Source organism: Hyaena hyaena, unplaced genomic scaffold (assembly GCF_003009895.1).
Source record: "Hyaena hyaena isolate Hyena2069 unplaced genomic scaffold, ASM300989v1 scaffold_31, whole genome shotgun sequence".
NCBI classification, from domain to species: Eukaryota; Metazoa; Chordata; class Mammalia; order Carnivora; family Hyaenidae; genus Hyaena; species Hyaena hyaena.
The window spans coordinates 3,055,706-3,082,258 of record NW_024080664.1 but is presented as its reverse complement, the minus strand read 5'-3'; the positions used below and the strand labels follow the sequence as shown (position 1 = coordinate 3,082,258).

Here is a 26,553-nt window from a genome sequence, read left to right as displayed (position 1 = left end):
GAGTATCATCCGGTGGATGTTTTCAGTGTCCGGTTTAGTGTCTTCCTATGGCCTCACTTTAAAGCTTCTGCCATGAGCCAGACATTTGGACCTGGTTCCTACCCGTTAACCTGGCTGGTTTCCAGGGCTCTGGGAGCCTGCAGAGGGATTCATGAATCACCGTCAGGGAGGGAGAAGGATGGAGGCGACGGTTGCTGGGAGGTGGTGGTGTTCCGCGGGGAAACCATAGATGGCAAGCACGGAGCGATGTTGACCCTGGGCAAGAATGGAGCTCAGAGGGACGAGGTGCTGGGCAGGGAGCCCTCGAAGGAGAAAAGAGTAAACACGGAGAGTCAGGATGTGGGGACGGGAGGCACCAGCCAGCAGAGGAATGAGGAGAAAGAACCCTCGCGGCCTGGTGCTGGCTGCCAGAGCCCCCCAACCCTCGCCGCATGGATCGGATCTGGTTGAGACGCACACTTCTTAGAGGTGCTGTGGGCTTTGATTGAGGTGCTCCATTGTACCCCCAATACGCTCGGAAATTGTCGCTTTTTCTTTTGTAAAGTTTGTATTCTGTAAAGTTTTTCTTGTGTAAAGAATTCATCTGACAGGGAGACCTACCCTGGCTGATGGGAGGCTGGTCCTGCCTCCCTCCCTGTCCTTGTGAATATTCACACTTGTCTCTGCAGCCTGTGAATGGCCTTGACTGAGGGCTGTCTCTCTGGATGGCCACAGTATACAGTGTTTGCAACTTACTACCCTTCTGAAATCCCAAAGTGTTGAATTCTGAAACAAAGCATCTGGTCCCAGGAATTTCCGACAAGAAATTGTGAACCTATAGGAGTCGTTTCTTTGTTTTATGTGGGTTTTTTGTTTTTTGGGGTTTTTTTTGTTGTTGTTTGTTTTTGCTTTTACTAAAGAAAGCACAAAGTATTTTAGAGTGGGGCGTGGGGAAACAAATGAAACTCCCGTCTTTGTTTTATGAGGTCAGTGGTCTGGTTAAAAGGAAGTGCTGCATGAACAGTAGGGGGCTCTTTATACAAGTCAGCTCTGGCCGGAGCGCAGCAGAGGCCAGCTTGGAAACCATACTTGAACTTTTGTAACTTCCTCATGTTTCCGATGGGTTGTGTCACCTCTGTTGTCTTTCCACATACTGACGAGCACCAAGCCCTTATCGGCCGACCACCAGTCCTGTCCTGAGAACGTGGACACCATCTCCCAAGCCCCATCTCATCATCGTGGCCACCTGTGCGAAGGTCCCCCAGGCCTTGGGGAGTGCGGGCATTGACCCGAGTCCGTGTACAGAGGCCGTAGGCCCCGCCCCTGCTCAGCCTGAGATTTTGAGCCCATTTTGGCCATTTTGGCCATTTTCCCAAGCAGTTAAGATATAAAAATAGTTAAGTGAGGGCTTTTCTCATAGGGTTAAGAGTAGCCCGCTAGGGCAAAGATAGAGACTAAATTCCCCTTTTGCTTTAAGAGTTAAGTTTCTGTTCAGCCCAGGCTAATACGACATAGCGGAAGCCTCCTTAGCAAAAAAAAAAAAATTTTTTTTTTAAAGCAGAAAAGCCCGCAGTCTAAACTGCCACTTACACCGAGCACAGGAAATCCAGTTATTTATAGTTGCAGAACTGGTCTTCGGCGAAGTTGATTGGAGTATTACCTGATTAGAGAGGTCCTTATCTGGTTTCTCCAGAATTGCATTCTCCAGAATGTCAGTGTAATATGTTTGCTCCTCAAAAGGCAATGTTCGAGAGGGATTTGTTATCCCTGAAAAATCAGGCGAGGTGACTCAGCAAAGGCATTGTTTACAACTGGTTACTCAGGGTTTCCAAGTATCTGTTCATATTTAAGAGTATTAATCTTGGAGCCTCGGAGGCCATAAGGTTCAAATTACTAACCTGTTATCGAGATGAGCCTGTTAAGTCCCCACTGTAGGCTGGACCCGGAGGGTAGGAGAAGAGTTTTTATTACCTTCCGCTTTTTACTCGGGGCCACCAAAAGTTGTTGTTGTTTTTATTTTTTAATAAAGAAGCTCATTTCCATGGAATGGATTTACTACGTTTCCATTACTCCCGCTTTCTGGGTAAAATTAAATAGATTAGCTTCTTTCTTCCACGTGTTATAGCCATGATGCAGTAATTGCCACGCATTTGACCGCAGACCACTACAGAGAAATCCCCTTCCCCTGACCGGGTTCCAGTAAACAAAGAGCAACACAAAGGTGTCTTCGGAGACTTTCTCCATTCATTGGGGCGAGAGTTCAAGTGGTTTTTTTGTCTCCTCCTTGGTACAGTAACTGGACGATGTTAAAGTCATGTAAGTGGTGTTTCCTGGAGTCCAAAGTACAACTACTTTGTAGTAGGAAAGTATTTTATCCTCAGTTAGTCTGAGGAGGACTTTTAATTTTAACCAAAATGTTTCACTTGTACGCTTGTGCTACGATAGGGCTTGTCAAACAAAGCCACAGCGTATCTGATCCTCACGTCTTTTTCTGTTATCTGTGGCAAGTGGGTGTGTAATCATCCAGGGGGAAGAGAAATACGGAGTGGCCTTTGGGTGGAAGCTGGGAACTTCTCCCCCCTCCTCTGAGACTCCCCCCTGCACAGTCTCCTGGTGGGCGCCTGACCTTGCCTGTCTTCTCTGGGTGCTTTTAAACCTGAGTTGCGTTCACGCTGCCGGGTCTACACCGCTGTGGGAGATGCTGTGTAAGTATTAGCAGGCACCGTTTCCTGAGCCCTGCGGTGGCAGCCTTGCTAAATGATCTCTGCAGACATCTTCCCTCACCCCTGCCGGAACCTTGTTTGGTTATCTCCACATACAGATAAAGGGGAAAATGAGACTCAGAAAAGTCAGGGGACTTTCCCAAGTGCACGCAGCCAGCAGGCCCTAGAGCTGGCTCAGAGCCAGGCCTGACTCAGAGCTGGTGCTGATCACTGTCGCCAGTGTATACAGTTCCCGGAAGGCTCTGCTCCGTGGCTGCTCTCAGCTTCTGTTTGCAGCCTCTGGCCTGGAGCGTGTCTTTTTACTAAGGGAGCCTCTTAGGACACAGGCCCTTGCTCCCGAACACATCTCCATTTTATGCAGCCTTTCCTTTCTCTTCCTGGTAGTTTTCAGACAAAAAGAACTTTCAATAGACTTTATTTTTCTAAATAAGGAACCGAACGGTAGAAATGAGAGCTGCGGAAATTTCGGTGTTTCTGCTTTCATCCTGCGCTAACTGTAACTGCGGCGGTGTCTGTATCTGCCCCGAAGCCTCCTTCCTGGGTGCTGTGTGCTTGCACCCCACCCCCACCCAGGAGACAGGCTCGCTGAGGATTGAAGTGATGGCTCCAGCTTCTGTCCGGGCTGGCTCCAGGCGTATCGCTTGAATGTAGGAACGGGTGTAAGTGGCTGTGTGCTGCCTGACGTAGGGAAGTTCTGGTGCTTCCGGCATGCCCAGCCTTCTTCCGAGAAGGAACAATTTCTGTTTTTGGTTTTAATGTTTATTTATTTTTGGGAGAGAGAGACAGAGCGGGAGCAGGGGAGGGTCAGAGAGAGAGAGAGAGAAGGACACAGAATCTGAAGCAGGCTCCAGGCTCCGAGCCGTCAGCACAGAGCCCAACGTGGGGCTCGAAGCCACAAACCTGGGGATCATGACCTGAGCTGAAGTCGGACATTTAACCGACTGAGCTACTGAGACACCCCCAGTTTCAGTGTTTTGTGACGCCTTAAAGACATGGGGTTTGCAGGGAAGACCGTGAGCGGAGCAGGTGAAGGGAGTTGGGGCCCCGATGCAGTGATGCACTGGCTGCAACGGGACGGCCACCAGGATGCTGTCACCTGCCAGTCCCAGGTGGCCGCCATGCTTTCCTTTGTCATCCCAGCACCTTGAGGCTGTTGAAGGACATGTGAACGTTCTCTCATCTCAGAAAACAATCCAGGAGCGCTGGCGGCAAGGGGCAAACCTATGTGCACGGCGGGTGCCGTGCGGCACCTTTGTTCACGGGCACCGCACAAGCAGTTTCCGAACCGCAGAGGCTGATGTGGAGCCTGAGTAAATGTTACTAACGTCGCGCTGTCGATAAAGTAACATGGGCGCTTTTGTTCCTGGATAACCCCACTCTGTTATTTGTGGCCTGAGAGTGCTTTTAAGAAGTTTATTACTCAGAAAAACAAAGTCGAGATTCCTGGTAGCCAGATGGGGAGAGAGAAGGGACAGGCTCTCTGTAGAAACAGTTCACCGCTGGTGGCGAGATTCGGGTTTTAGAAACGAAGGAGGCGCCTGGAGGTCACAGAGTCGCCCCCCCCCCACTCCCTGTAATGAGGGCCGCTGTTCAGAAGTGATGTGGTTTCCAAAACACAGACTCTGAACTCGAGACAAACAGGTGGGTGGGGGAAATAGGTGAGGGGGATTCAGAGGACTTGGGGTGAGCCGCGGGTGGCGTGTGCAAGTGCTGGGTCGCTATGCTGTACCCCCGAAACGAGGGTTGCTCGGTATGTTAATTACCCTGGAGATAGGATAAAATAATGTAAGTAAAGAAATACTGCATGACTAATACCAAAAAAAAAAAAAAAATCCAACAAAAAAAAGACAACAGAGTTTGTCTGAGCCCACATACCTGGGAAGCCGAAGAGCCGGGGCGGAGGCTGGGTGTCTCTGCCGGCAGGAACCCAGAGCCCTGCTGAGGAGCCGCGCCTGCGGAGAGGCGGCACCCGATGTTCTGGGCTTTTCCACCTGGGCCCCTGGTGCGGGCTCCTGGAGGCCCATGGCCCAGCCCCCTCAGCCTTGCAAGGTGAAGGCTTCTCTGAAGGCTGATGTTTTAACATAAAATTCCGTGATAATTTTACAGTCTACTCCAGAACCCATGGGAGTTGGTTTTGATGGAAACATGGTGTTTTAGTCTTTAGCTTTCTGTCTTCCAAACCTTCAAGGAAAATTGACAAAGGGCGTTTTGTTTTGTTTACGGCTCATGCAGCGGTCCCCAGGCCCGTGCCCTTGACTCGTAGCGGGGCTGTTTGGACAGTGCGGCCCTGCCGGAGAGGGATCCAGCTCCCCTGTTCCTGCATTTTAGAGAAAAAAACAAAACAAAACAAAACAAAACTGTGTCCTCAGCCCTGTCGGACCCAGTGCCCCTTTTGTACAACACGTTCTTAACATTCTCATTGCTCACCTGAAATGAAGCTCATAGGTGATAAAATCCGATACAGATAATTTCAAGTCAGTGCGATATTTTAACCGCAGTGTTGGAAAGAAAGAAAGTGAAGGTAAATTGCAGTCACAGAGTGTGGATTTCGTATGGAAGTGCCCCGGCCCTGGCGTCCCAGAAGATGCTGGAGCAGTCACACGTGTGCAAAGCCGTGCCCAGCTCCGCAGCTGCAGGCCGACTGACACAGGTGTGCTCAGCCCCCGATGCCGCACGTCACGTTGCTGTTGGTGGCTTGGCATTCCAAAATGGTCAGCAGCTCTTGGGAGAGCTCTGGACAAAGCTCTTCAGTTCTCATGCTGATCACATTCCCGGGCTCTCCAGTGAACGTTAACGCTGCACAAAACATACTTTGAGTTTATGTATCAGTTGGAATCAGTCTGTAGATATGAAATTGAGAGAGTCATTTTTTGCTATCTGCCTGAAGAGACAATAGGAAAGTTCTTCAACATGCAGGCCTGCCCGAGCGCAGGATGTTGGTCTGCCATGGCCTGCCCCCTCCCACTTTTTTTGAGAGAGGAAAAGAGAGAGCACGTGTGCGTGTGTGCATGCTTGCTCGTGCAGGGGAGGGGCAGATGGAGAGAGAGAATCCCCAGTGGGCTCCACGCTCATGGGGGGCTCACCACGATCCTGGGATCATGACCTGAGCTGAAATGGACCGACTGAGCCACCTAGGCGCCACTGTTGTGCCCCTTAAATGCCATCAGTGCCTGCCTCCACTAACTGTGACACCCCCACGACACCCCCCAGGTTTCCAACATGCCGTCTACGGGGTGGGCACCACGCCCGTCCACAGCTGCCTTGCCAAAACATCGTCCTCCGTGGCGACTGTAGTTACAGACATGGCCCTGAAGAGCAGGCCCCACACTGGGAACGTACAGTAATTGTGTAAGCAAGGGTTTGGGGAAGATGAGCATGGTTTTTGACATAAAATGCACATGGCGGCTGAGGGACCTGGGGCGGTGGGTGCCCAGCACACAGGGGCCCAAGATAGTGGGTGCCCGGCACGCAGGGGCCTGGGATGGTGGGTGCTTGGCACGCAGGGGCCCGGGGCAGTAGTGGGTGCCCGGCACGCAGGGGCCTGGGATGGTCGGCGCCCGGGAAGTTGGACGCTTGACCGACTGAGCCACCAGGCGCCCCTTGTTCTGCTTATTTCTAAAGAGAACTGGTTCTTTCTTACCGTGTCAGGCATCAGCTGCATTACATTCCTAATACACTCACATGAGTGAACTTTAAATACATCCTTAAACCTTCCCCCGAGGACTTGTGAGCTATACTTACGTTATGTGGCCTGGAAAAAAAAGAGTCTGGTTTTTCAGTTTGGCTTGATTCTAAAGCCTAACGGCCAAAATGAATGTGTACAATCGATACTAAAGCTTCTTCCTAATTTTGGAGAAGGCTGTTCAGCTGACAGATTGTGTTTCTGAACAGCCCGTGCGGCTCATTTCCACTTTACACCTAAGGAAACAGACCAAGGAGGTGGCAGTCGCTGGGGTCCCTGAGGCGTGGCCACGGCCCGGCCCCCCTCCACGGACCCCAGCGGTGTTCTTAAGGTGTGGGGACAGCCTCCTGCCAAGCACCTGTTCTCGGATGGCAGCAGCCAGCGTCACGGAGCACGCGGTCGCCTCGCGTGTCAGCGTGTGCGAGCGTGCCCTGGGCTCTGTGTTGAGGCAGTGGCCGCCAGCTTCCGGAACCTTCACCCCGGTGCCTGTCCAGGCCCCAGGGCTTTCCTCGCGTAGCTGGAGGAAGTGACGCATGCGCGTGTCAGTCCCCTTTCTCAAGCTCAGCCCAGAGTTGTGGCTCATCAGTCCCTTCCTGCTCCCGCTTCAGGCCTGGGAGGGCCCGCGGGCGGAAGAGCGGAATAAGAACATTCCTTGCGGCTGCTGGATGAGACGGGTGGGGGGGGCCCAATTCCACACTGTGCTCGAGTCCCAGGAAAGCCTCGAAGCTGGGGACACGTGCAGACAGGGCCAGGCTCCCTGAAGCGGCTCCGGCTCTGCAGGTGACAGGGTCTCCCTCCCCCTGCTCCAGGCCCGGCTCTCAGGGCTTCGCTCTGGCAGGTGCTCCTCGCGCCTGCTCCTCGAAGATCGTCACGTGGGGTCCTCCAGGTCGTTAAGTGGGGAGGAGCCACGGAGCCTTAGAGCCCCCAGATGCCACCGGCATTGGGGTGCAGGTATTGGGGGCTGGCGTGTGGCTGCCGCACTCTGGGCAGCATCGTCCCCCTCCCCGGCCGCAGGGCAGGTGAGGTCGGCGGGGGGCAGGGCAGGCCGGTGCCCCCTCCCCCTCCTGTCCTGCTGCACGACGCCCTGTATAGCTCCCCCTGAGTACTGAGCTCCCGTGGCACCTTGGGATGACAGATGTCACGCCGTCGACGGGGCGATGCTCCGGGCCGGAGGCCTGGCCCATGGCCCAGTCCGCCTAGAAGGGGCACATCCGGCTGTCCCCCCCCCGCCCCCCGCGGCCTCTGTGTCCTGCTCGGGCGGAATCCGCTTCTGCACTCTGGCCCGCTCCGGATCCCATGGCGTAGTGACTCCGCACTGAAGTATCCTGCTTCCCCCCTCCCCCCACCCCGCCCCAGGGCTGGTCACCTGCCCCCAGCCCGGCCGGCCTGTGCTGTGGGGACGGGACTTGCAGGGGAGAAGCATCCCCGCTGCCTCCCGTGCGCCCCTGCGGCCAGCCCCGGGCAGGGGCCTCTGTGGCTCGGGGGACCCCTCCTGGAGACCAGGCTGTGTGAGCTGATTGTTAGGAGGCCCCGGGGTCAGGCGTGCGGGGCGGGGGCGCGGCCTCTCCCCTGCTGTTCGCGGCACCGCAGCGTCGGGCCCACCGTCGGGCCCGGTCCTGTCTGTGGGAAAATAGAGGTAAACGTGGAATTCAGAGTGAAGAGCTCAGCTTTTTAGAATCGTTCTAAGGCCACTCTGGCGATGAGTAGAGGCTTGTGACCGTCTCCATCGTCAGAGGGCGCCTCACTTAAAACCTAGCACCTCAGGGTGCCTGGGGGGGGTCAGTGGGTGGAGCCTGCGACTGTTCACCTGGGGGTTGAAGTTGAGGCCCACGTTGGTTGTAGATTGCTTAAAGTAAAATCTTCAGGGGCGCCTGGGGGGCTTAGTTGGTTAAGCGTCCGACTTCGGCTCAGGTCATGATCTCACAGTTCATGGGTTCGAGCCCCGCGTCAGGCTCTGTGCTGCCAGCTCTGAGCCTGGAGCTGCTTCAGAGTCTGTGTCTCCTTCTCTCTCTGACCCTCCCCTGCTCACGCTCAGTCTCTCTCTCTCTCTCAGAAATAAATAAAACATTTAAAAATTTTTTTAAAAATTAAATCTTCAAACAAACAAAAAGCCAGGGCTTCTAAAGCTCCATGTGGGGTTCCTGGCCAGGGAGGGGGTCCCTGGGGGGAGGGCACAGCCGGCCCCTGGGCGGGGAGCGGGGAGGACACTTGCATTCCGGCCAGGAGCCTGGATCTCATCCCATGCCTGGCCCCATCAGCCTCCCCTCCCCTGCCCCTGACTCTGGAGGGGCGTCAGGAACAGGCCGCCGGCCACCTCCCAGCCGCAGTGAGCATGGTTTGGCCCTTTCATTACCTTCTTTGCTCTCTCTCCCTGCCTGCCTCCCCCTTTCTTCCTTCCTTTAAAAGTTGTGCTATTTATTCTGAAAACTGTCAAACATACCCAAACAGACGGGATAACAGAAAGCAGAGGCCCCCACACTTGAGCAAGTGCCCACACCTCCCCCCCCCCCACTCCCGGACGTGTTGATTCTCCACCGAGAGTTTCTGACCCCTGACCCGGGGGCTCTGCCTCTCTAGCGTTCCCAGGTGTGCTGGAGGGCGGGGGCTGGGACGCCGGGTCGCCAGGGCCCAGCCAGCCCCAGCATTGTCAGCTCAAGGCCATTTAGGCCCCGCCCATATCCACCCCCCAGTTTTTAGAAGGCAAGTCCGAGGGAGACCATATCATTTCTTCTTAAGCATTTTACTGTGTATCTCAACAAAGACACCGGGGCGCAGGAGGAGGGTTGGGGGTTGGGGCCCGGGGCTCCGCCCTTTCTGGAGCCCCCGAGGGCTTGGCACCCCTTCCTGTTGGCTCCAGCTCGCCCTGCCTCTGCCCCAGCAGGCGCCCTGAGGTCCCAGAAGGGGTGTGGTCCCAGGTCAGTCGGTGGTGCACCCGCGGAGGTCCCCCCAGGGGCTGAACAGACCCCTCGCTGGGCGGTGTGTGCGGTCTCGTTGCCCAAGCCTGCTTTTCTGAAGCCCCGTGCGGTTTGTACCTTCTTCCCTAAATTCCACAAATCCGCCCTCTGCTCTCCCATCCTTTCCATCCTTCCAGCTTCGATCGACCACAGTCCTCTCCCTTGAGTTTGGGGGCTTGGGGGATCGGTGTGCAGGCACACCCCAATTCCAAAACCCACACAGCCCTTGGAGGCCCGCAGGGGTCAGCAGACGAGTGGCGCGGCGCATCCGGGTTTGGGTGCGCGCCCTGCGCACCACGCCCGTCTGCCGGGTGCTGGGTGGGGATTCCCGCCAGGGAGCTCTGGCTCTGGCTCCTGGACCACACAGGCGCCTCCCAGGACCTTGGGCTCCTGGCACCCCTCCAGCCCCTCTGGCCTCTCAACTTTGGTCCATCCTTCATGCCTCTGCCAGACACACCTGTTCACGTTCACAGGCTCGCTCGCTCGCTCACGAGCAGCCTCTCCTCGCTTCCTAGGTGTCACATTGCCTTCCTCACCCCTTTCCTGGTCCCCACATTTCGGCGGGCACAGTATTTCTAAAACAGTAGTCGACCCCACTGTGCCCCTTCGTAAAACCCTTTTGTGGATCCACATTCTTTCGAGAGAAGATTCCAGACACAGCAGCCGAGAGCGAGGACCTGCACCCCGGGTCCTCGGGCGTCTCCACCTCACTGTCCATTCCCCCGTCACCGTGCTCCACCCCCTCTCCCTCCTCCTGGCTTTCTCCCCCGGAGCCCGGCGACCCGCACTGTAGCCTACACATCCTGCCCTGGCTGCGTCCGAGGGTGCTACGTGACTGGGTGGCCCTGGCTGGCCATCACCAGTGGCCGCGGTCCCCGCAAGAAGTGAAAGTCAGCGTTTGGAAACTCAGGCCGTCTGACCTGGCTGTGAGTTTATATATCACAAAAGCGTGGGTGGTGATGGGTTTGTCCTAAACCACGGAAGCATTGACCTGAGGCCCGCGGAGCCCCAGACCCGTCTGCCGGATGCGGGCCAGCTGGGAGGCAGGGCCCGGCCTCACGGGAAACGTTGGAGGGAAATGAATTCTTACCTTATCACGTGGCGGACTATAGCTGTCTGGTGTTTTTTGTTCATTTGATGAGTTGACCATCTCATGCTTTTTCTCTGATGACTTTGTACTGGTTGTTTGATCACCATCTCGTAGGCTGCGGGTCAGGCCCTGGCGTGTTCTTGGCAAAGTCAGCGGTTTGGGGATGAATCACGGTGTCAAAACCCTGTGATTTCTTCTTCCGGTGTCTCTGGCCAGGGTCAGGGTTATTGTGTTGATCAGTTTTGAGCTCACAGAGGTGGTTGTGCAGCAGCTCTGGACCACTTTAAATGTCGGCCCGCAGGTCTGTGGGTGTGTAATCAGCCGGATTCCCAGCAGCAGGCATGGCTGTGCGCACTTCCTGTATCACGGGGGCATTGCTTCCCACGTCCGCGTCCCAGGAGGGTCCTGAGGGATGTGCGTGTGCATGAGGCGGCGATTGCCAGGATGCGAAATTGTACTGACTTACAAATTCACCCCCGTTCGAAATTCTACTCAGATAGATTGAAGGGCGCCTGGATGACTCAGTCGATTAAGCGTCCAACTCTTGATTTCAGCTCAAGTCACGAGCTCATGGTCGTGAGATCGAACCCCGCATCGGGCTCTTTGTTGAGCGTGGAGCCTGCTTGGGCTTCTCTCTCTCCCTCTCTGCCCCTTCCCTGCTTGCTCACGCTCTCTCAAAAATAAACAAAAACTAAAAAAAAAAGAATACTATTTTTAAAGGTTTATTTTTTAGATTTTTTTTATTAATTTCTGAGACAGAGAGAGAGAGTGTGAGCAGGGGAGGGTCAGAGACAGAGGAAGACTCAGAATGTGAAGCAGGCTCCAGGCTCCAGCACAAAGCCCGACGCGGGACTTGAACCCATGAACCGTGAGATCATGACCTGAGCTGAAGTTGGCTGCTTAACCAACTGAGCCACCCAGGCGCCCCAAGGTTTATTTATTTTTTGAGAGAGAGTGCGGATCGGGGCAGCGGAGGACAGAGAATCCAAAGCGGGCCCCATACTGACAGCACAGAGCCTGATGCGGGGCTCGAACTCACGAACTGTGAGATCATGACCTGAGGTGAAGTTGGACGCTTAAGTGACTGAGCCACCTAGGCGCCCCAAAGAGAATACTATTTTTAAAACGTAGATTGGCTACAGTCGCTGTGTCTTTGAGCCTGGCTGGTTGCGTCCTCATGAGGAATTTACTCTGTAATTTGATTCATTCATCTGCTTCCTTTATCATCCCAAACTCAAGTCCCTGGTGGCTGGTGGCTTTTAGTCCCTTGGTGCCATTATCCTCACGGCCGGGACAGACTTCCTGGGCTGGACGTGAGGGGCCATGATGGGTGGGTTGGCCATGATGGGAGCCTTTTCCAGGGTGGAGGGCGGCTCCTGAGAGTAGCTGCTGTTTTTGGAGCTGCCCATCTGGCGGGGCGGCCACCCCAGGTGTCGGGTCTGTCCACATCGCCGGGCTCTTCAGGGATCTTCGGCCTGGGGTCCCAAGCAGAGCTGGACCGAAGCTGGGTGGGATGGGGGTGCGTGACCCCTCAGGTCAGAGACACTAGCACTGTGAGAGCAGGAGTCATCTGAGAACCCCCCCCACCCGCCCCGTGCTCGTCATGTATCACCTGGTAATAAATACCCACAAACCCGAAATAGCGCACGTGTCTCATCTCACTTTCTCTGGTCAGAAGTCAGCAGAGGACGCTTGATTGCAGCTCAGCTCGTGATCTCACGGTTCGTGAGTTCAAGCCCCACGTCAGGCTCCATGCTGACAGTGTGTGGAGCCTGCTTCTGATTCTCTCTCTCCCTCTCTCTGGCCCTCCCCCGCCCACACTCGCTCTCTCTCAAAATAAATAAACTTAAAAAAAAAACCCTTAAGAAAAAAAAGAAGTCTGGGCTTAGCTTATTGGGTCCTGCACTCAGGGCCTCACTGGTGCAGTCATTTCTGGAGCCTGCGGCCCCCTGCGCTCCCGTGGCTGCGGGCACCGGCCGTCAGCCGGGGTCCCTCTCAGCTCTTAGCGCCTGCCTGCAGGTCCTGGCCACGTGGCCCCTCACAGGCCCTGTCCACGTGCCAGCTTGAGCATCTGTCTCACTTCTGTCCCTCTTGTAAAGGGCTCGCCTGATCAGGTGAGGCCCACCCAGGATGATCTTTTGATTGTCTCCTGAATCAGCTGAGGGACTTTGATTGTTTTTGCATTTCTCTTTGCCGTAAGACGTAACCCAGCCACAGGGGTGGCGTCCATCACACTCCCAGTGCTGCCCCCACTCGAGGGGAGAGGATGATGCTGAGCCGTACTCCAGGGCGGGGGTCTCGGGGACCCGCCAGAACTGGGCCTGCCACACTCCTCCCTGCCTGAGTGCCCGTCTTCCCTCTGTCCCCTTTCCTGCTTCTCACATCCGCACTCTGCCCGTCCCCTTTGCCCTCCTCCACGACCTCCCTTCTGTTTCCCTGACCCCTCGCCTGTTCCTCCCACCCAGGCTGGGGCCACAGCCGTCTGGCCTGTACCGGCTTAGACAGGGAGCGGGCAGCGCGGAGCCCCCCCGCCCCCAGGAAGGCAGGGAGGCAGGCTGCACCCAGTGTGAGCCTCGCCCTCTCGCTGGCCCGGCGAGGGGCCGCAGCACCCCAGCATGGCCGGACGTTGGTCGAATGAGCCCTCCCTGCCCCTCCCCTTGAGCTTTGCTGGATCTTTTTATAGACCCCGAGCGCCCCTTCACGCAGTGTCACGTGGTTGACAGAATTGCAAATGGCACCGAGGTATCAGAGGTCTGAGGCCGTTGTGATTGTAGACGCCGCAGACTCGAGGGGCCTGGGCTTGGGCTGATTAAGGAACCATGTGAATGAATAAAGTTAGAATAGATTCCTTATGAGGACACACACCGGCCGACCTCTGATGGGTCAGTGGTGGTTCGTTTCCAACTTAGATGAGGATTTGCACAGAAGATAAACTTGTAATTCAATACAAATGTGGGGGCGGGGTGTGCCTGACGTGAGCCTGGCCCTTTGGGAGACGCTGGATGGTGATACTCGGGCCCCTCTTGCCTGCTGGCCCCACACCACACCGCAAGTACTTGGCCGTCTGTCCTGGCCCTATTTTAACATCTGAAACTGTATCTACAGAGCTGTTGGTGGAAAAATTACAAGTGTAACCGCCCCCCCCCCCAAGAAGAATTAAGTGGAAAGAAGGGGGAATGTGTTTGGCTCCGAAAAGCCTGACTTCCGGTGCATCTGCACCTGTTACCTGACTGAGCCATTCGCCGTGTTGCTAAAATGGTGCATAAATGTCCGATTTGTAAAATCGGCCACGGTGTTCAAGTGGCAAGTTCCGTGGTGTTGGTCAGCCCATCTTCAGTACAGTGCGGCTAAATAGTTGATACGTAGTTAGATGGAGGTTGTTTTGTTTTTCATGTAACTCTTCCAACAGCGAGAGAGTCCTGCTGTGGTCTTAGTTCTCTTGATGGAAAAGAGAGCACTGCAGGTGTTTGGGGGGAGCTGAGGGCAGAGCGTGTCCTGAGAGGCGACTAGACAGGAGTCCTGGAAAGCAGCCGTCGGAGTCGCAGCCCGGTGCCTGCGGACGGGGCTGGCAGCCTCTCCAGGCCTCCACTTCCTGCTCTGCACAGGGCGGGGTTGAACTAGCGGCCTGTGGCCGTGCCCAGCGCTAATGCTTTGCTCTCTGCGATAGTCCGTCAGAGCTCCGGAGGAAGGCACAGGGCCCAGCCCTGCCACTTACAGGCTGTGTGACCTTGGTCAAGTTACTCACCTTCTCTGTGCCATAGTTCCCTCACCCATAAACCAGGGATGGTAACGCTATCTACCTAACAGGGCTCTTGCAAGGAGCATACGGCATGATCATGTAAAATCCGCGGAACAGCGTCCTCTCGGCGTTCAGTAAGGGCTCCCTAAACGGTAGCCATCGTGTTACGATACTGTCACTCCCGCTGACCCTTCACTCTTGTGAGTCTGCGATGTGTTCCCAGATGTTTATTAAACCCTGAACAAAGTCCCTTGCACCAGCCTCGTCATTTACTGGAAAGGAGGCGCTGGTCTGTCGTCTAATGAAACTCCTGTGTGTTTCAGGCGGAGGCGAGGCTGGCTGCGAAGCGTGCGGCCCGCGCCGAGGCCCGGGAGATCCGAATGAAGGAGCTGGAGCGACAGCAGAAGGAGGTAATGCGGCCCCGCTCTTTATTGACACCTGTTGCCGTTGACACACCTGTCCCTTTGACACTGCCCGCGATCGGAATGTGCCGTGCCTGTGACTTGGTTCAAGGTCAGGCCAGGGAGCGCGCATAGCACGGATGCCAGGCGTGCCAGGCCTCGGCGTGCTGGGTCCCGAGCAGCGCCCCGCACGCCCGGTGCCTGCAGACGTCTCCCAGCCCGGCCTGCTGCCTGAAAGCGGCCGGGAGCCGCGGGTGGAACGGTCAAGCCAGAATCTCGAGCTGCCTCTGAATTAAAATATGAAAGAACGGGTTATTGTTTGTTTAAACCAACCAAACTGCGTTGAAAAACATTTCCCCAGTGGTTTTTACATGTTTTAATAGGTTTCGTGATGACTGGAGCCCACGGGCGGGGGAAATAGCTAGGGAAGCGGACAGTCCTGTCCCGCCCGGGAAAGCAGACGGTCACGTGTGTACACACCTGTTAATGCAGTTATGCGCTTATTTCATGATCTTGGGCTGGAGCCCGAGTCGTGTGGGCCGTATGGGGACTCTTGAAGTCAGAGCAGGGAGCCTTCCCATGACCTTGAAGTCAGCGTGAAAGAAGGAAGTCCCCGTCCCCCAGACCGGCGTCCTCTGTGGGTCGTACCCTTCGGGAACATCCACACCAGGCACCGCTCGAGGGCTCTTCTTGTTCAGAAGATGTGGGTTTACTGTGCTGCGGGGGGGCAGCCGGGCGCTCTGCCCAGGCCGACGGCGCAGAGCCAGCATTTCAAAGCGGAGCCTGTGTTCTAAGGCGTGACAAGTTTCAGATAAAAACCCGGATTTCCAGTTCCTCCTAAAATCACCGCAGGTTCCGCCACCCAGGCTCACGTTCCCTGGCCACCAGCCCCAGGTGCCCTTGGTCATTTCCCTGCCCGTGGGGTGTGCCAGTCACGTGGTGCGGATGCAGAAGCAGAAGCAGGGCAGGGGCGTGGCCACACTTGGATTTGGGGAAGAAATCTCTTCCGTGCAGGTTGAAGAATAGATGGAAGGTGACCAGAAACTCCAGGCCAGGATGTTCCTTAGGAGAGTCCAGCCACAGGCCGATGTCCCCGCAGTGATGGGACAGGCGGGAACGTGGTTCCCCAGGGAAGGGCCACTCGAGCCGTTCCTGGCAAGTGACCCAGGAGGCCGAGTGTCCGTCACACTTTGGCGGTAACTTAGCTGTCGTCCTGTGTTTACAACGTGAATGAAGACTAAACAAATATTTGAAAGCAAATCACCACGTTCTCTCTCCTCGTCAAAAAGGCAAATTCAGTTGTGAGTCTGCCTCCAGAATTAACTTTATTTTTTTGTACTTTTTTTTCCTGTTAATTTATGCAGAGCACGGGTTTGCCCCTTTCACAGTGCCTTCCCCCAAGAGTCGCATGTGTAATTTTAAAACTGGATATGGGGCCGCTTGAATTTTCATGTTAATTATTTGGACTCGACTGTTGAGCTGATGGCCACCGTGAAGCCCCTCCCCTGCCGTTGCCTCAGGGGTGAGCTTCGGCTCCAATCGGAACGGGGACCTGACTGACACCCGCCCGTGAACCCCAGGTACCCGTCATACCAGGAGCGACTATTGACGATCATGCAAAGAAGCATTTTCAGGACCATCTCTGGAAAGAGCGTTTGAATGAGAGGTGGAGACAAAGTGTAGATGTTGTCGCTGGTACACTTTGTCACAGACCTGAGACAGCGTCACCCGTGCTTTAGGACCCATCCTGACACCAGGCGCCATCTGCACACTCAGACACCGGGATTAATAGTAATCAGAGGCCACCTAATGGAAAAGTTCTCTTAGCCTGCACTGGTTTTAAAAAATAGGTATTTTTCTTTTTTCAAATGCTTTTTTCTTTTTTTTTAACTTTTTAAAATATTCGTTCATTTTTGAGAGACAGAACAAGTTGGGGAGGGGCAGAGAGAGAGGGAGACACAGAATCTGAAACAGGCTCCAGGCTCCGAGCTGTCAGCACAGAGCCCGACGCGGGACTCGAACCCACAAACCGTGAGATCATGACCTGAGCTGAAGCCGGATGCTCAACCGACTGAGCCCCCCAGGCGCCCCTCTGATGCCATTTTCAAACTGCCTGCTGTAGTTGCTCTCCAGGATATCTCTGTTCGTTCAGTGGAACTTGCACGCCCACCGAGGGCAGGACACAGTTGCCCCCCCGCCCCGGGGCCCCGGCCGTGACCTCACGCCTCTGGGGGCCCATCGGTGGTAAGCAACTTCCCTAGCTCTCCCCTGGAGCCCCAGGCGTCATATTAAGGTCGTAAGAGACGGAAGAACAACTTCCCGGCGTGTCTTGCACCTCCGCCAGGTTCTGCCACAGTCGCTGGCATCTGGGCACCGTGGGTGTTTCCGGTGGCCCGTGGCTGGAGCTGACACGGCACGCTAGGGACGAGGCAGCTGTGACGCCTCGGGGGCCGGGAGGAGGGCGTCTGATCGTATTGTCCCCGTCCACGCGTCTCGGGCAGAGTTAACGCCCCCCGAGAGTACGACGGGAGGGTGCTAGCGACCCCAGGCGCAGGGGCCGTGCAGTGCGTGCCTTCCGTCTGTCTCCAGGTCACACGTTTAGATGAACCGGGTCCTCTCCCGAATTAGGGGTCGAGTCGATTTAAACGCACGCGTGCTGACAGATGTGGACCGTCATCCGCAAAGTGCTTTGGCACAAGTTCTCGATTTAGAAAATGAAAGTTGAGAAGGACTGAGCCTCGGATCGTCTCCGAGTGGCCTCCGTACCAGCAGCCCCACGGTGCGCCGGGACAGGGCAGCGGCCGTGCCCGCCGAGGAGCTGGGCTCTGCAGAGGAAAGCCGGTTAGAACCAGCGATCTGACCACCACGCCGCAGTCGGCTTCCTTGGTCCTGCACACAGGTGTCGACCGAGTAGCACACGCGTCAGAATTCTGAAACTCTCCATTTTAACAGCATGTTTCGTATTTACTGCCAAGACGCGATAGTTTTGTCATGATTCAAGTCTGATGGAAAGTCTCACCTGGGAGCAGGTGTCATTGGGGTCCTGTCGGTACGCACACGGCAGAGGCGCGTTCAGCCTGGGAGCCGGTCTCTCCCCGCGTGTGGCTTCGAGTTGTGAGCACACCGGGAGCCAAGCGTGGCTTCACCTGTGAGAAAGGGCCTCAGGCGAACACTAGCTTCTTCATTTCTCTCCCCCTGTGACCTCACCCTCCTCCCCGCGTGACCTCACCCTCCTCCCCGCATGTCCTCCCCCTCCTCCCCGTGACCTCACCCTCCTCCCCGCGTGTCCTCACCCTCCTCCCCCTGTGACCCCCTCCCCGCGTGACCTCACCCTCCTCCCCCTGTGACCTCACCCTCCTCCCCGTGTGACCTCACCCTCCTCCCCCTGTGACCTCACCCTCCTCCCCGTGTGACCTCACCCTCCTCCCCGTGTGACCTCACCCTCCTTCCCCTGTGACCTCACCCTCCTCCCCGCGTGTCCTCACCCTCCTCCCCCTGTGACCTCACCCTCCTCCCCGCGTGTCCTCACCCTCCTCCCCGTGTGACCCCCCTCCCCACGTGTCCTCACCCTCCTCCCCGTGTGACCCCCTCCCCGCGTGTCCTCACCTCCTCCCCCATGTGACCTCACAGATGCAGTGGTTCACGGAAGGGGGAAGGCGCCTCTACGAATTCCTTCAGTGCTGAACTCAGACTCTTGTCTGGGGTCGGTCACGAGCCTGACGACCGGCCCCCACGGTGTGAACTATCCGTGTGAGCCGTGACAACTTGTACGTGTTGGGGAGGAAGCCGAGACGCTATCCCTGGTCCACACAGCCAGTGGGGACGCTCAGTGAAGGAGGGGCACGTGGGGATGGGCAGAACAGAGACAGCCAGGTCAAGGAAGGGGTGAAGCGTGGAGGGGACCCCCCGGTCTATCCTGCAGTTTATACTGACCTGGGTAGCTCCGCAACAGCACTGACCCGTCCAAACGACAGTCTTGCTTCCAGAAACGCAGGGTCTTTGAGCTAGGGGAGCATCGCTGTTTAATGCCCCCTTTCTTCAAAAAGGGGATTTGAAAGGTTTAAGTTAAAATAGGTGTGTATTTGCGAGTCAGAGAGCAGGGGTGGGGCCGAGGGGAGGAGCAGGGACCTCCTGGGGCCCCTGGCCCGGCGGCCCCCACACGCCTGGGTAGTGTCACAGTGTGCTTTACGGACAGCTTCCCGCACGGCTGCGATGGCTGAGCCAAGGCCCACACGTCGAGCTGGCCGGTGCACGGCCGCGCGCCTCCTCGTGTGCCCTCTGCCCAAGATCAAATAGACGGTTAACAATAAAAACAAACACGAGGGGCAGCGTCCACGGGATTGGAGTTGTCTGTGGGCTGCCAGGCACCACAGCAAACCAGTCGTTTCACAGGTACAAGCAAACCTTGGAAATCCAGCCTTTTCGTCGGCGTGGACTTAGAAGCCAGTATGATAAACATGGAGTAGGCACCTTTGTTAGCGAGAGTTTTACAGACGACACAGAAGCAGTAGTGCTTCTGGATTGGAGCTAGGTCCTGGGGGCGGGGACTGGACACGTGTGTGTGCGCGCACGCTCGCGTGCATGCGTGAGCATTCGTGTGCACCTCTAGAGGGAAGGGCGAGGCCAGCGAGCGGAGTCGGGATTCCGGAAGGTGTGCACACAACATTGGCCCAGCCCGCCCTTTGCATATCACATCTCTGGGCCGGACTATTCTTAGAACGTGCTAACACAATTCGAGGTTATACAATCCGATAGCCTGGGGTACTGGCATTTTAAGTTGTTGATTAAGTGGAAATGAATCTGCTTTGGAAGGAGGGTTGATGTTTTGGTGCAAAAAATTGGGAAACACGATCCCCGAGCCATCCATGTCTACACAGGTGTTTCTGAGCAGGGCCGGGAAGGGTTTCCCTGAGCGGGAACTCAGACCCGCTGACGGCGGACAGAGCCCATGAGTCCCTGGCGGAGGAGGAGAGACCATCCCTGGGGGCCAGGAGAGTGGGAAGCTGGTGACAGAGGCCGGGAGTTCCAGAGACGGGCTGTGTTTGGAGCCACACTGGGGCCCCAGATACCCCAAGACGGGCATGGAGAATGCTCAGAGGGGCGAGGTGAGCCAGCAGACACCGGCATACAGTGCAGATCGTCCTCAAGGGCAGGTGGGGCCGTGAGCTGGCTGCAGATTTACCCGGACCGCCGGGGCCAGCCCAGCCCTCCCTGGCGGCCCCTAGAGCTGCCCATCACGGTTCTCCTCCATGCAGATGGCGAGAGCCCACTGTGCCCACATTCACCGGGCTGGGGGCTGTTGAGAAGGATTCTGAGCTCCTTTCTAACGGATTCATTCGGGAAGAATGAGATGTAGATAGTCTTTGGGAACTCCTAGGGAACCTTTCATTTCACACAAGGACCTTCACTAAGAGGAAACAAATGGTGGTAGATGACCCGCTGGTATGATGGTCCGTGCGTTGAGAGTACTGTGTTTAATGTGATCGTAACGCTGGATGTGTTCACCTGTGCTCACCCACGTACGCCTCGAAACGCCAAGCGCTGGCAGTACCTTGAATAAAGCCTGACTCGGCAAATGCTTTGTTCTGTGAATGAATGAGGGAGTGACTGAGGGAATGAAGCAGGTATCTCTGTCTCACCTGGGGATTACGACACCGTGAGGAGAAACAGCTAAAGCAAATGAGTATGTCCGTGTGCAATAATGTATATTTCAGTTCTGTTCTAGTGATCGCTCTGTTGAGCTATAACTTTCCTGGCATTCTGTGTCTGTCTGCAAGAATCAGGACAGGAAAGTGTCTTCCTTCCCCATCTGTGAATTTCACCAGTCGACTTTATAACTCAGTTTCTGTATTTTCTAGTGAAACTTTTATCACTGTGCAAAGAAATTTAGAATTGAAGACAAAGTGCTTTTCCCCACTAGTTGGTGACCGGTTATACTGACTCGTGCACTGGAATGGTAACAGGATTCTTGTAGGGGTCCGTGTACACGCCCGGGCTTCACCATTGTGTGTGAAACAGAATGTAAAATGAGTCAGGAAATTAATAATCCCTTCAGTGAGACTTCAAATACTTTTCAGTTCATATTTTACCAGTATTCAGTGTGCTTTTCCTCCAGTATGATTTTTATTCACATTTCCAGGTAATTACAGAAACTTTCTTTCTGCTGTTTCTACTTTTGTAATTGGATTTCGTATTTCTTTTCCTGTTTCTTTTCCCCTTCTCTGTAGATCTATCAGGTTCAAAAGGTAGGCTCTTTCTTCTTTCTTCTTTGTTTTCTAAATTGCATGTACTAGTTTTTTCCTTGCCAAGGGCCTGGTCACCTTTCAGAAATAATGCCTTTCATTGAAAATAGAAGTTCTTACTGCTTCTTTTACTGCTTTGTTTATGAATTGGTTTGATCAGGAATGCCAGAGACGCTACTTACACCCCCGTAAAAAGCAACCATTAGACACCTGTCTGTTCACAGAAGGCTTTCCTTGTCTCTGCTTTTCTCAAGGAATTAGAAAAGTATTTCTTTGAGAAAAAAAATTCTAAGACAAAATAAAATCACATTTCAGAATTTGGGAAACCTTTGAAATCAGCTATTTAAAGAAAAAATTATCCTTCCACATAATTTTATTAGAAAAAAATTTTAAATATCAATGCAGATTACCATACACTAAGAGTATTAAATAGTGATTTAAAAATCTGAGCAAAAAAAGAAAATGATGATACAACAGTAAAACCCAAGAGCTTAAAATAGACCTGCTCCCATCCCTAACATTCAGGGTTGTAACGTGCCTGTCTATTCCCTAACCCTTCATAGAACCAGCTAAGGTTTAGAGGTAAATACACTAGCAGGGCAGGTGCAGAAAGTAAAGTAGGAAATAACCAGGCCAGGGGCTCCTCAATCATCCTCAATGATGATAGAGTGAGTGGTTGGTTCGTTGGGAATTCAGAGAGTGTGTGTACCCTGAGTCTTCCCCATGAATGTACCTGGTTTGTTACTTCTGACAACTATAATAGTTGCTTTTCATAAATATATTTAGTTGATAGATAAAGGAGTGTATCTTTGCTTTTAGAGCAGCTAAGACAATCAAAAGGAGATGACCATTTCAGAGGTTAGAATAAGCCCTTTTAAACACAGTCAGTACACTTAAAATTCCATCCATGGGGTCCTTTGTCTGCTATGATATCAGACTGCCTTTGCACCCTGTCCCCTCCCCCCCTCCACTATGTAAAACTGTTATCTGGTGGAAAGAAAGCAGATAAGTAGGTACCAGAATCGATTTGCATTTTATTAGTTTTTGTGGGGTCTGGATTGGAATGGATCTTGAGGTTAGATCCAAACATGCCTACTCTTACCTGTAGAGTCTTGGTAAGAATTTAACAAGTCAAAGGTTAAGGGGAACCCTCACTGTAACAACTTGTCCAGAACCGGAGAAAGAAACTGCACCTAGTGATTTCCACTCCGGTTCATTCCTTTCTAGTTCTAGATCACTTTTACCTTCTTTTTAGTAACACCAGGGATAGGGTGTTAGAACTCTGTCAGAACATTAACTTGTACACAAAGTAAAACCAGAAAGGAGCTCAGGAAGTCCCCAGTGCAAAAGCAGGTCTACGTTTTTGTCATAAAGATGTGCCAGGGAAGGGAAAGCTTTCCTTGTTACGATTTGAGAAAACGGAAAGGAGGCAGTAAACGTCTCTCGGCCCCTCTGGCTCTTGTGTGTGACAGCTCCTCTTCTGAATCAAAGCTATTTCTGAAAGTCAAACCGCTTTTGTAAGTTTGGCACCCGCTTCCTCCGCATGACTCACTGGCTAATCATAGTAGTTTACAGTTGAAACATTGTTGCTTTCTGCACTTGGCTGTGTGGCCTGCTCACTAACATCAGAACTGCTACTTAGGGGGACACTTAGCGTTTCTGGGGCTGTTCTCCTTCCCTGAAATGACATGGAAATGTAGCCACGGTCATAGCGGCTGTTTATAACGCCACCGTGAACTAGATGGAAGATTTTGAATGCTAGTTCTTACTTTTATCACAAAAGAGAGCAATAGACGGTGGGCCATGTCTGATATAGGTATAGAATTGGCAGACGAAAATAGAGAAACGGATAACACAAACTTCTTTTGGAATTTAGACAATTTTTGCAAATCGATATAGGCTCCTCCCTCCTTAAAAAAATAAATATTTTTCTCTCTTTGCAATTAAGCCAGGAAATGATGAGGTTTGATGGTATCTCATTTCACGTGAAATGAGAAACCTGGAATCTGGCCGGGAGAGTGGAGCCGGCGTTAATGCACAACGGCTTGATGCTGTTAAGTTGAATTGAACTTAAGACATCAAAGTAAGGAAAGTGGCTTATAGGAAGAGACTGCTCCTGTGGGTTTGATATCACAGTTCTGTACTGGGTGGGATGTGAATGCCTGCTTAAACCGCACGCTCCAGTATCTTCCCCTTCCAGACTGCCATCTTGAAGAGAACAGGCCACTAGCATCAGAGCCGTGTGTTTGAAATCTGGCCAGCCCTCAACATAAACTGAAACTAAGCCCAACATAGCAGCATGTTCGGGTGATTGGAAAACCATTTCAAAACTTGTCTTCTGCTTCCAGCATTTGATTTTTTTTTCTCTGATTATAAGGTTTTCACATATAAAGAGGAAAACCACATGTTGTCGGATACAGAGGTTTGGTGGGGTTTTCTTCCTGTTGGAATGGAGGGAGAAGTGAGGAGAAAGGCAGGACCCCACTATCTGAGCCTGTACTCCGGCTCCCATCTTTCTTTAGAATTACTATATTTAGGAACGGTAACAGCCATTCCGAGTCTGCTTTTCTAATTTAAACTTGACCCACCGTGGCTTAGACACACGAGGTAAAGTCCCGCAGACACTGGCTAATGAAAATGCCGAATATAACCTCTGTGAACGTAATTTTATTATTTTCTGCACCAGGCTCTCTTCTCAGCTAAGTCATCTTTCCATCGATGACATGCTGTAAAGACGTCCAAAGAACATAATTCTCCTGGGCCTAAATTTAGCATAGACATCGGATAGCTGGAAACTTGCGCTGGAGGCCTGGGGTCATCCCCCACCCTCTCCCCCCACCCTCACCCCCACATCGAGGAAAATCTTCTCGCTGCTGCTGTAGCAACCACATGGGTACCTTCGCTCTGCAGGCTCCAACAGCCTTCCCCACGGGCCGCTGGGCTGAGATCCCGTTCCTGGTCCAGAGCGCCTTGTCCTGGCCCTGCTGGCTCGCCCAGGAGGGGTGGGGTGAGGAGGGAGAGGAGGTCCCTCTGCACAGGCTCCCACACCCCGCAGAGTGCTAGGGAGTGCTCCCTGCGGGGCTGTGACCTTGGTATTTCCCGCTCTGCCTGGCACGTTACCCTCCCCGTGTGGCTTGGGCAGCCGTTTGGAAATGCATGTCGGGCGGTTTCTTGCGTGGTCACCAATTCCCTTCCTCCCTAATTTTCTTTCCCTTCTGTCCGTAGAAATATTATGGGCTGGATACAAAGTGGGGCGACATCGAGCAGTGGATGGTAGGCCTCGAATACAATTTTAAGAAAGTTAAATGGTTTATAATTTGATTCTTAATGCAGTTTAATTATGTTGAGAGATTCCTGCAGTACCGTAATTGAATACGGGGAGATTTTCTTCCCGGGGCTTCTGCGTCCGGTCTCACTGTTACGTCCCGGTGACGCGGGGTCAGGAACGGTCCCGGCCAGGCATTCTTGTCCGGTCTGTTCAGTGGACTCTGGGAGTCTGCAGGCAGGCGAGCAGCTTGGGGGTGTCCGGGGCACCACCTCCCTGTCGCCTTGGACAAAGGACTCTCTGCTGGGCACGCTCAGGAGATGGTGCTCAGGCGTGATGCTCTAGAGGGGAGCTTCCCCTTGCCCCGGGAGAACGTGGACCCACTCCTTCCCTCCTGGATTCATCCACCTCAATTCCCGCCCTGTCCCCCCATCCTCGACCCCTTATCGAATGGCCTCGATACATACATTTAGCAACTGAGAGCCTGGCCAGTGTGGAAATGCCACATTCAGTGTCCCTTATGGATAAATAATGCAAAGGAATGTAAAATTGCCTCCTCTCTTAGACACCTGTGTAGAATGTGAAAGAGAAGAGTTCTTGAAATATCAGGAGTATATACGTCCTTTACTGAAAAAATTATTAACTTACACTTTTACTATGTGTACACCATCATTTTAGGCTTCTATGGCATAGAAAAGTGTATTTTTATCAAATCTTAAGACCCAGTTAAAAGGTGCATCATTGCTTTGTATGCCATCGAGGAAGAAAAAAGTGCTGCTAATTATAATGTGAGCAACGTTGTTTATAAGACATAGCCCAACCGCAGATGTACAAATGTGGAAACTGCTGCGTATCTCAGAATGCACAAAATATAGAAGATTGGGTGACATCCTTATTGGATGTTTTACGGAAATGATTTATCTTCTGATTCCCAAAGGAAAGAGAAAAAGGTTCTGAATGTAGTGGGGAAAGTAGGTTAGTTTAAATGGACCACCTCATAGAGGCTGCGGACAAACTAAGGCCAGCCTTTCTCCTAACACACGCTTTTAAAGCCAAAATGAAAGAGGCCAATTACTTGTGTGCTTACAACCCTCCCCCCGCCAAAGAAAACATTCTTCCTCAGTGGTTTCATTGAAGCCCTTTAATGACAGCAAAGAAAATATTTATGTGCCATTTCTATCAGAAATGCTGTATTGTGTCACCAGCGGACTGAGGCTTCTGGTCTGTCTGTACCTGACCTTTAATGCTGTTTCTTCCATTGCTTTGGTAGGAAGACAGTGAGCGTTATTCACGTAGATCCAGAAGAAACACATCGGTTAGTACTGTGTTCATTTTGATTGAAGTCTAATTTGTAGTTGTAGTGGCTGAAATACTTACATTGTGTGTGTGCTTGTGTATATTTGTTTGTTTATTTTTTTAGCGATGCTTATGAAAGAAATTAACTTATGTGCATATTATTACCTAAACAAAGGCTTAGCATTTTGACCTAACTTTGTGAGGGGAGCATGGAAAATGTCTGGGTATTAATATATTCATGATGGCTTTTTAATTATAGTTTTTTATTATATTTTATTAATAATATTATATTATAGCTTTTAATTATAGTTTTAATTTATAGTTTATTGTGTTATAACACCCAGTGCTCATCCCAACAAGTGCCCTCTTCCGTGCCCATCATCCCCCCTTCCCCTCCCCCCACCCCCATCGGCCCTCAGTTTGTTCTCAATATTTAAGAGTCTGTTACGGTTTGCCTCCCTCCCACTCCTTAACTATTTTTCCCCTTCCCCTCCCCCATGGTCCTCTGTTAAGTTTCTCCTGACCCACATACGAGTGAAAACATATGGTATCTGTCTTTCTCTGCCTGACTTATTTCACTCAGCATAACACCCTCGAGTTCTGTCCACGTTGCTGCAAATGGCCAGATTTCATTCTTTCTCATTGCCATATTCATGACAGTTTTAATGCTCTTTCTGCTATCGAATACCCGTGAATGATTTTCAGAGTGACATGCATTGAGGCTATGTGTCCATCAGTTACCAGCAAAGTAATGACATTAAGGCAAAGCGGTGTCATCCGGAAACAGCCCTCTGTAAACAGAGGCGCACGGACGAGGCCGTTTGGGGAAGACACAGGCTCAGGTCCACGGAGATTTCCGAAGCCACCTGCGACGGTGTCGGATCGGCCGCGTCCCCTCTGAGGGCTGGACGTCGGTTTCTTTCTGTGTGTTCTATTGTGCTTCACGGCCGTTTCATCCTTTCTCTCACTAGGCTTCGGATGAAGACGAGCGCACGTCAGTGGGTAGCCGTGGAAGCCTGCGGGTCGGTAACCAGGATGCTTGGGTTCGCACGGTACAGTCTGTCGCCATTCTCTCCCGCCGCCTCCCCGCACTCAGATTTCGCGTTCGTTCCCCCGCAGTCTTGTCGCCAGTCTCTCGCTGAGAAGCTGCTCGTGTGAAATCTCATCGGGGGCGGGATGTCC

The 26,553-nt window shown here is 53.2% G+C and overlaps 1 protein-coding gene across 15 annotated transcripts in view; it reads left to right on the top strand.

Annotated features, from left to right (window-relative positions):
- LRRFIP1 (LRR binding FLII interacting protein 1) overlaps positions 1–26,553 on the top strand; it is a 137,995-nt gene that overhangs the window by 54,811 nt on the left and 56,631 nt on the right. For 8 of the 15 annotated variants that reach the window (XM_039228636.1, XM_039228635.1, XM_039228626.1 and 5 more), the window contains exons 2-6: positions 14,491–14,577; positions 20,796–20,813; positions 24,036–24,083; positions 25,346–25,390; positions 26,343–26,393. In XM_039228636.1, the coding sequence (XP_039084567.1) occupies positions 14,491–14,577; positions 20,796–20,813; positions 24,036–24,083; positions 25,346–25,390; positions 26,343–26,393 (249 nt within the window). Of the gene's footprint in view, positions 1–14,490; positions 14,578–20,795; positions 20,814–24,035; positions 24,084–25,345; positions 25,391–26,342; positions 26,424–26,553 lie in introns of all 15 variants that reach the window. The other 7 variants (XM_039228637.1, XM_039228632.1, XM_039228631.1 and 4 more) reach the window with 3 other exon arrangements.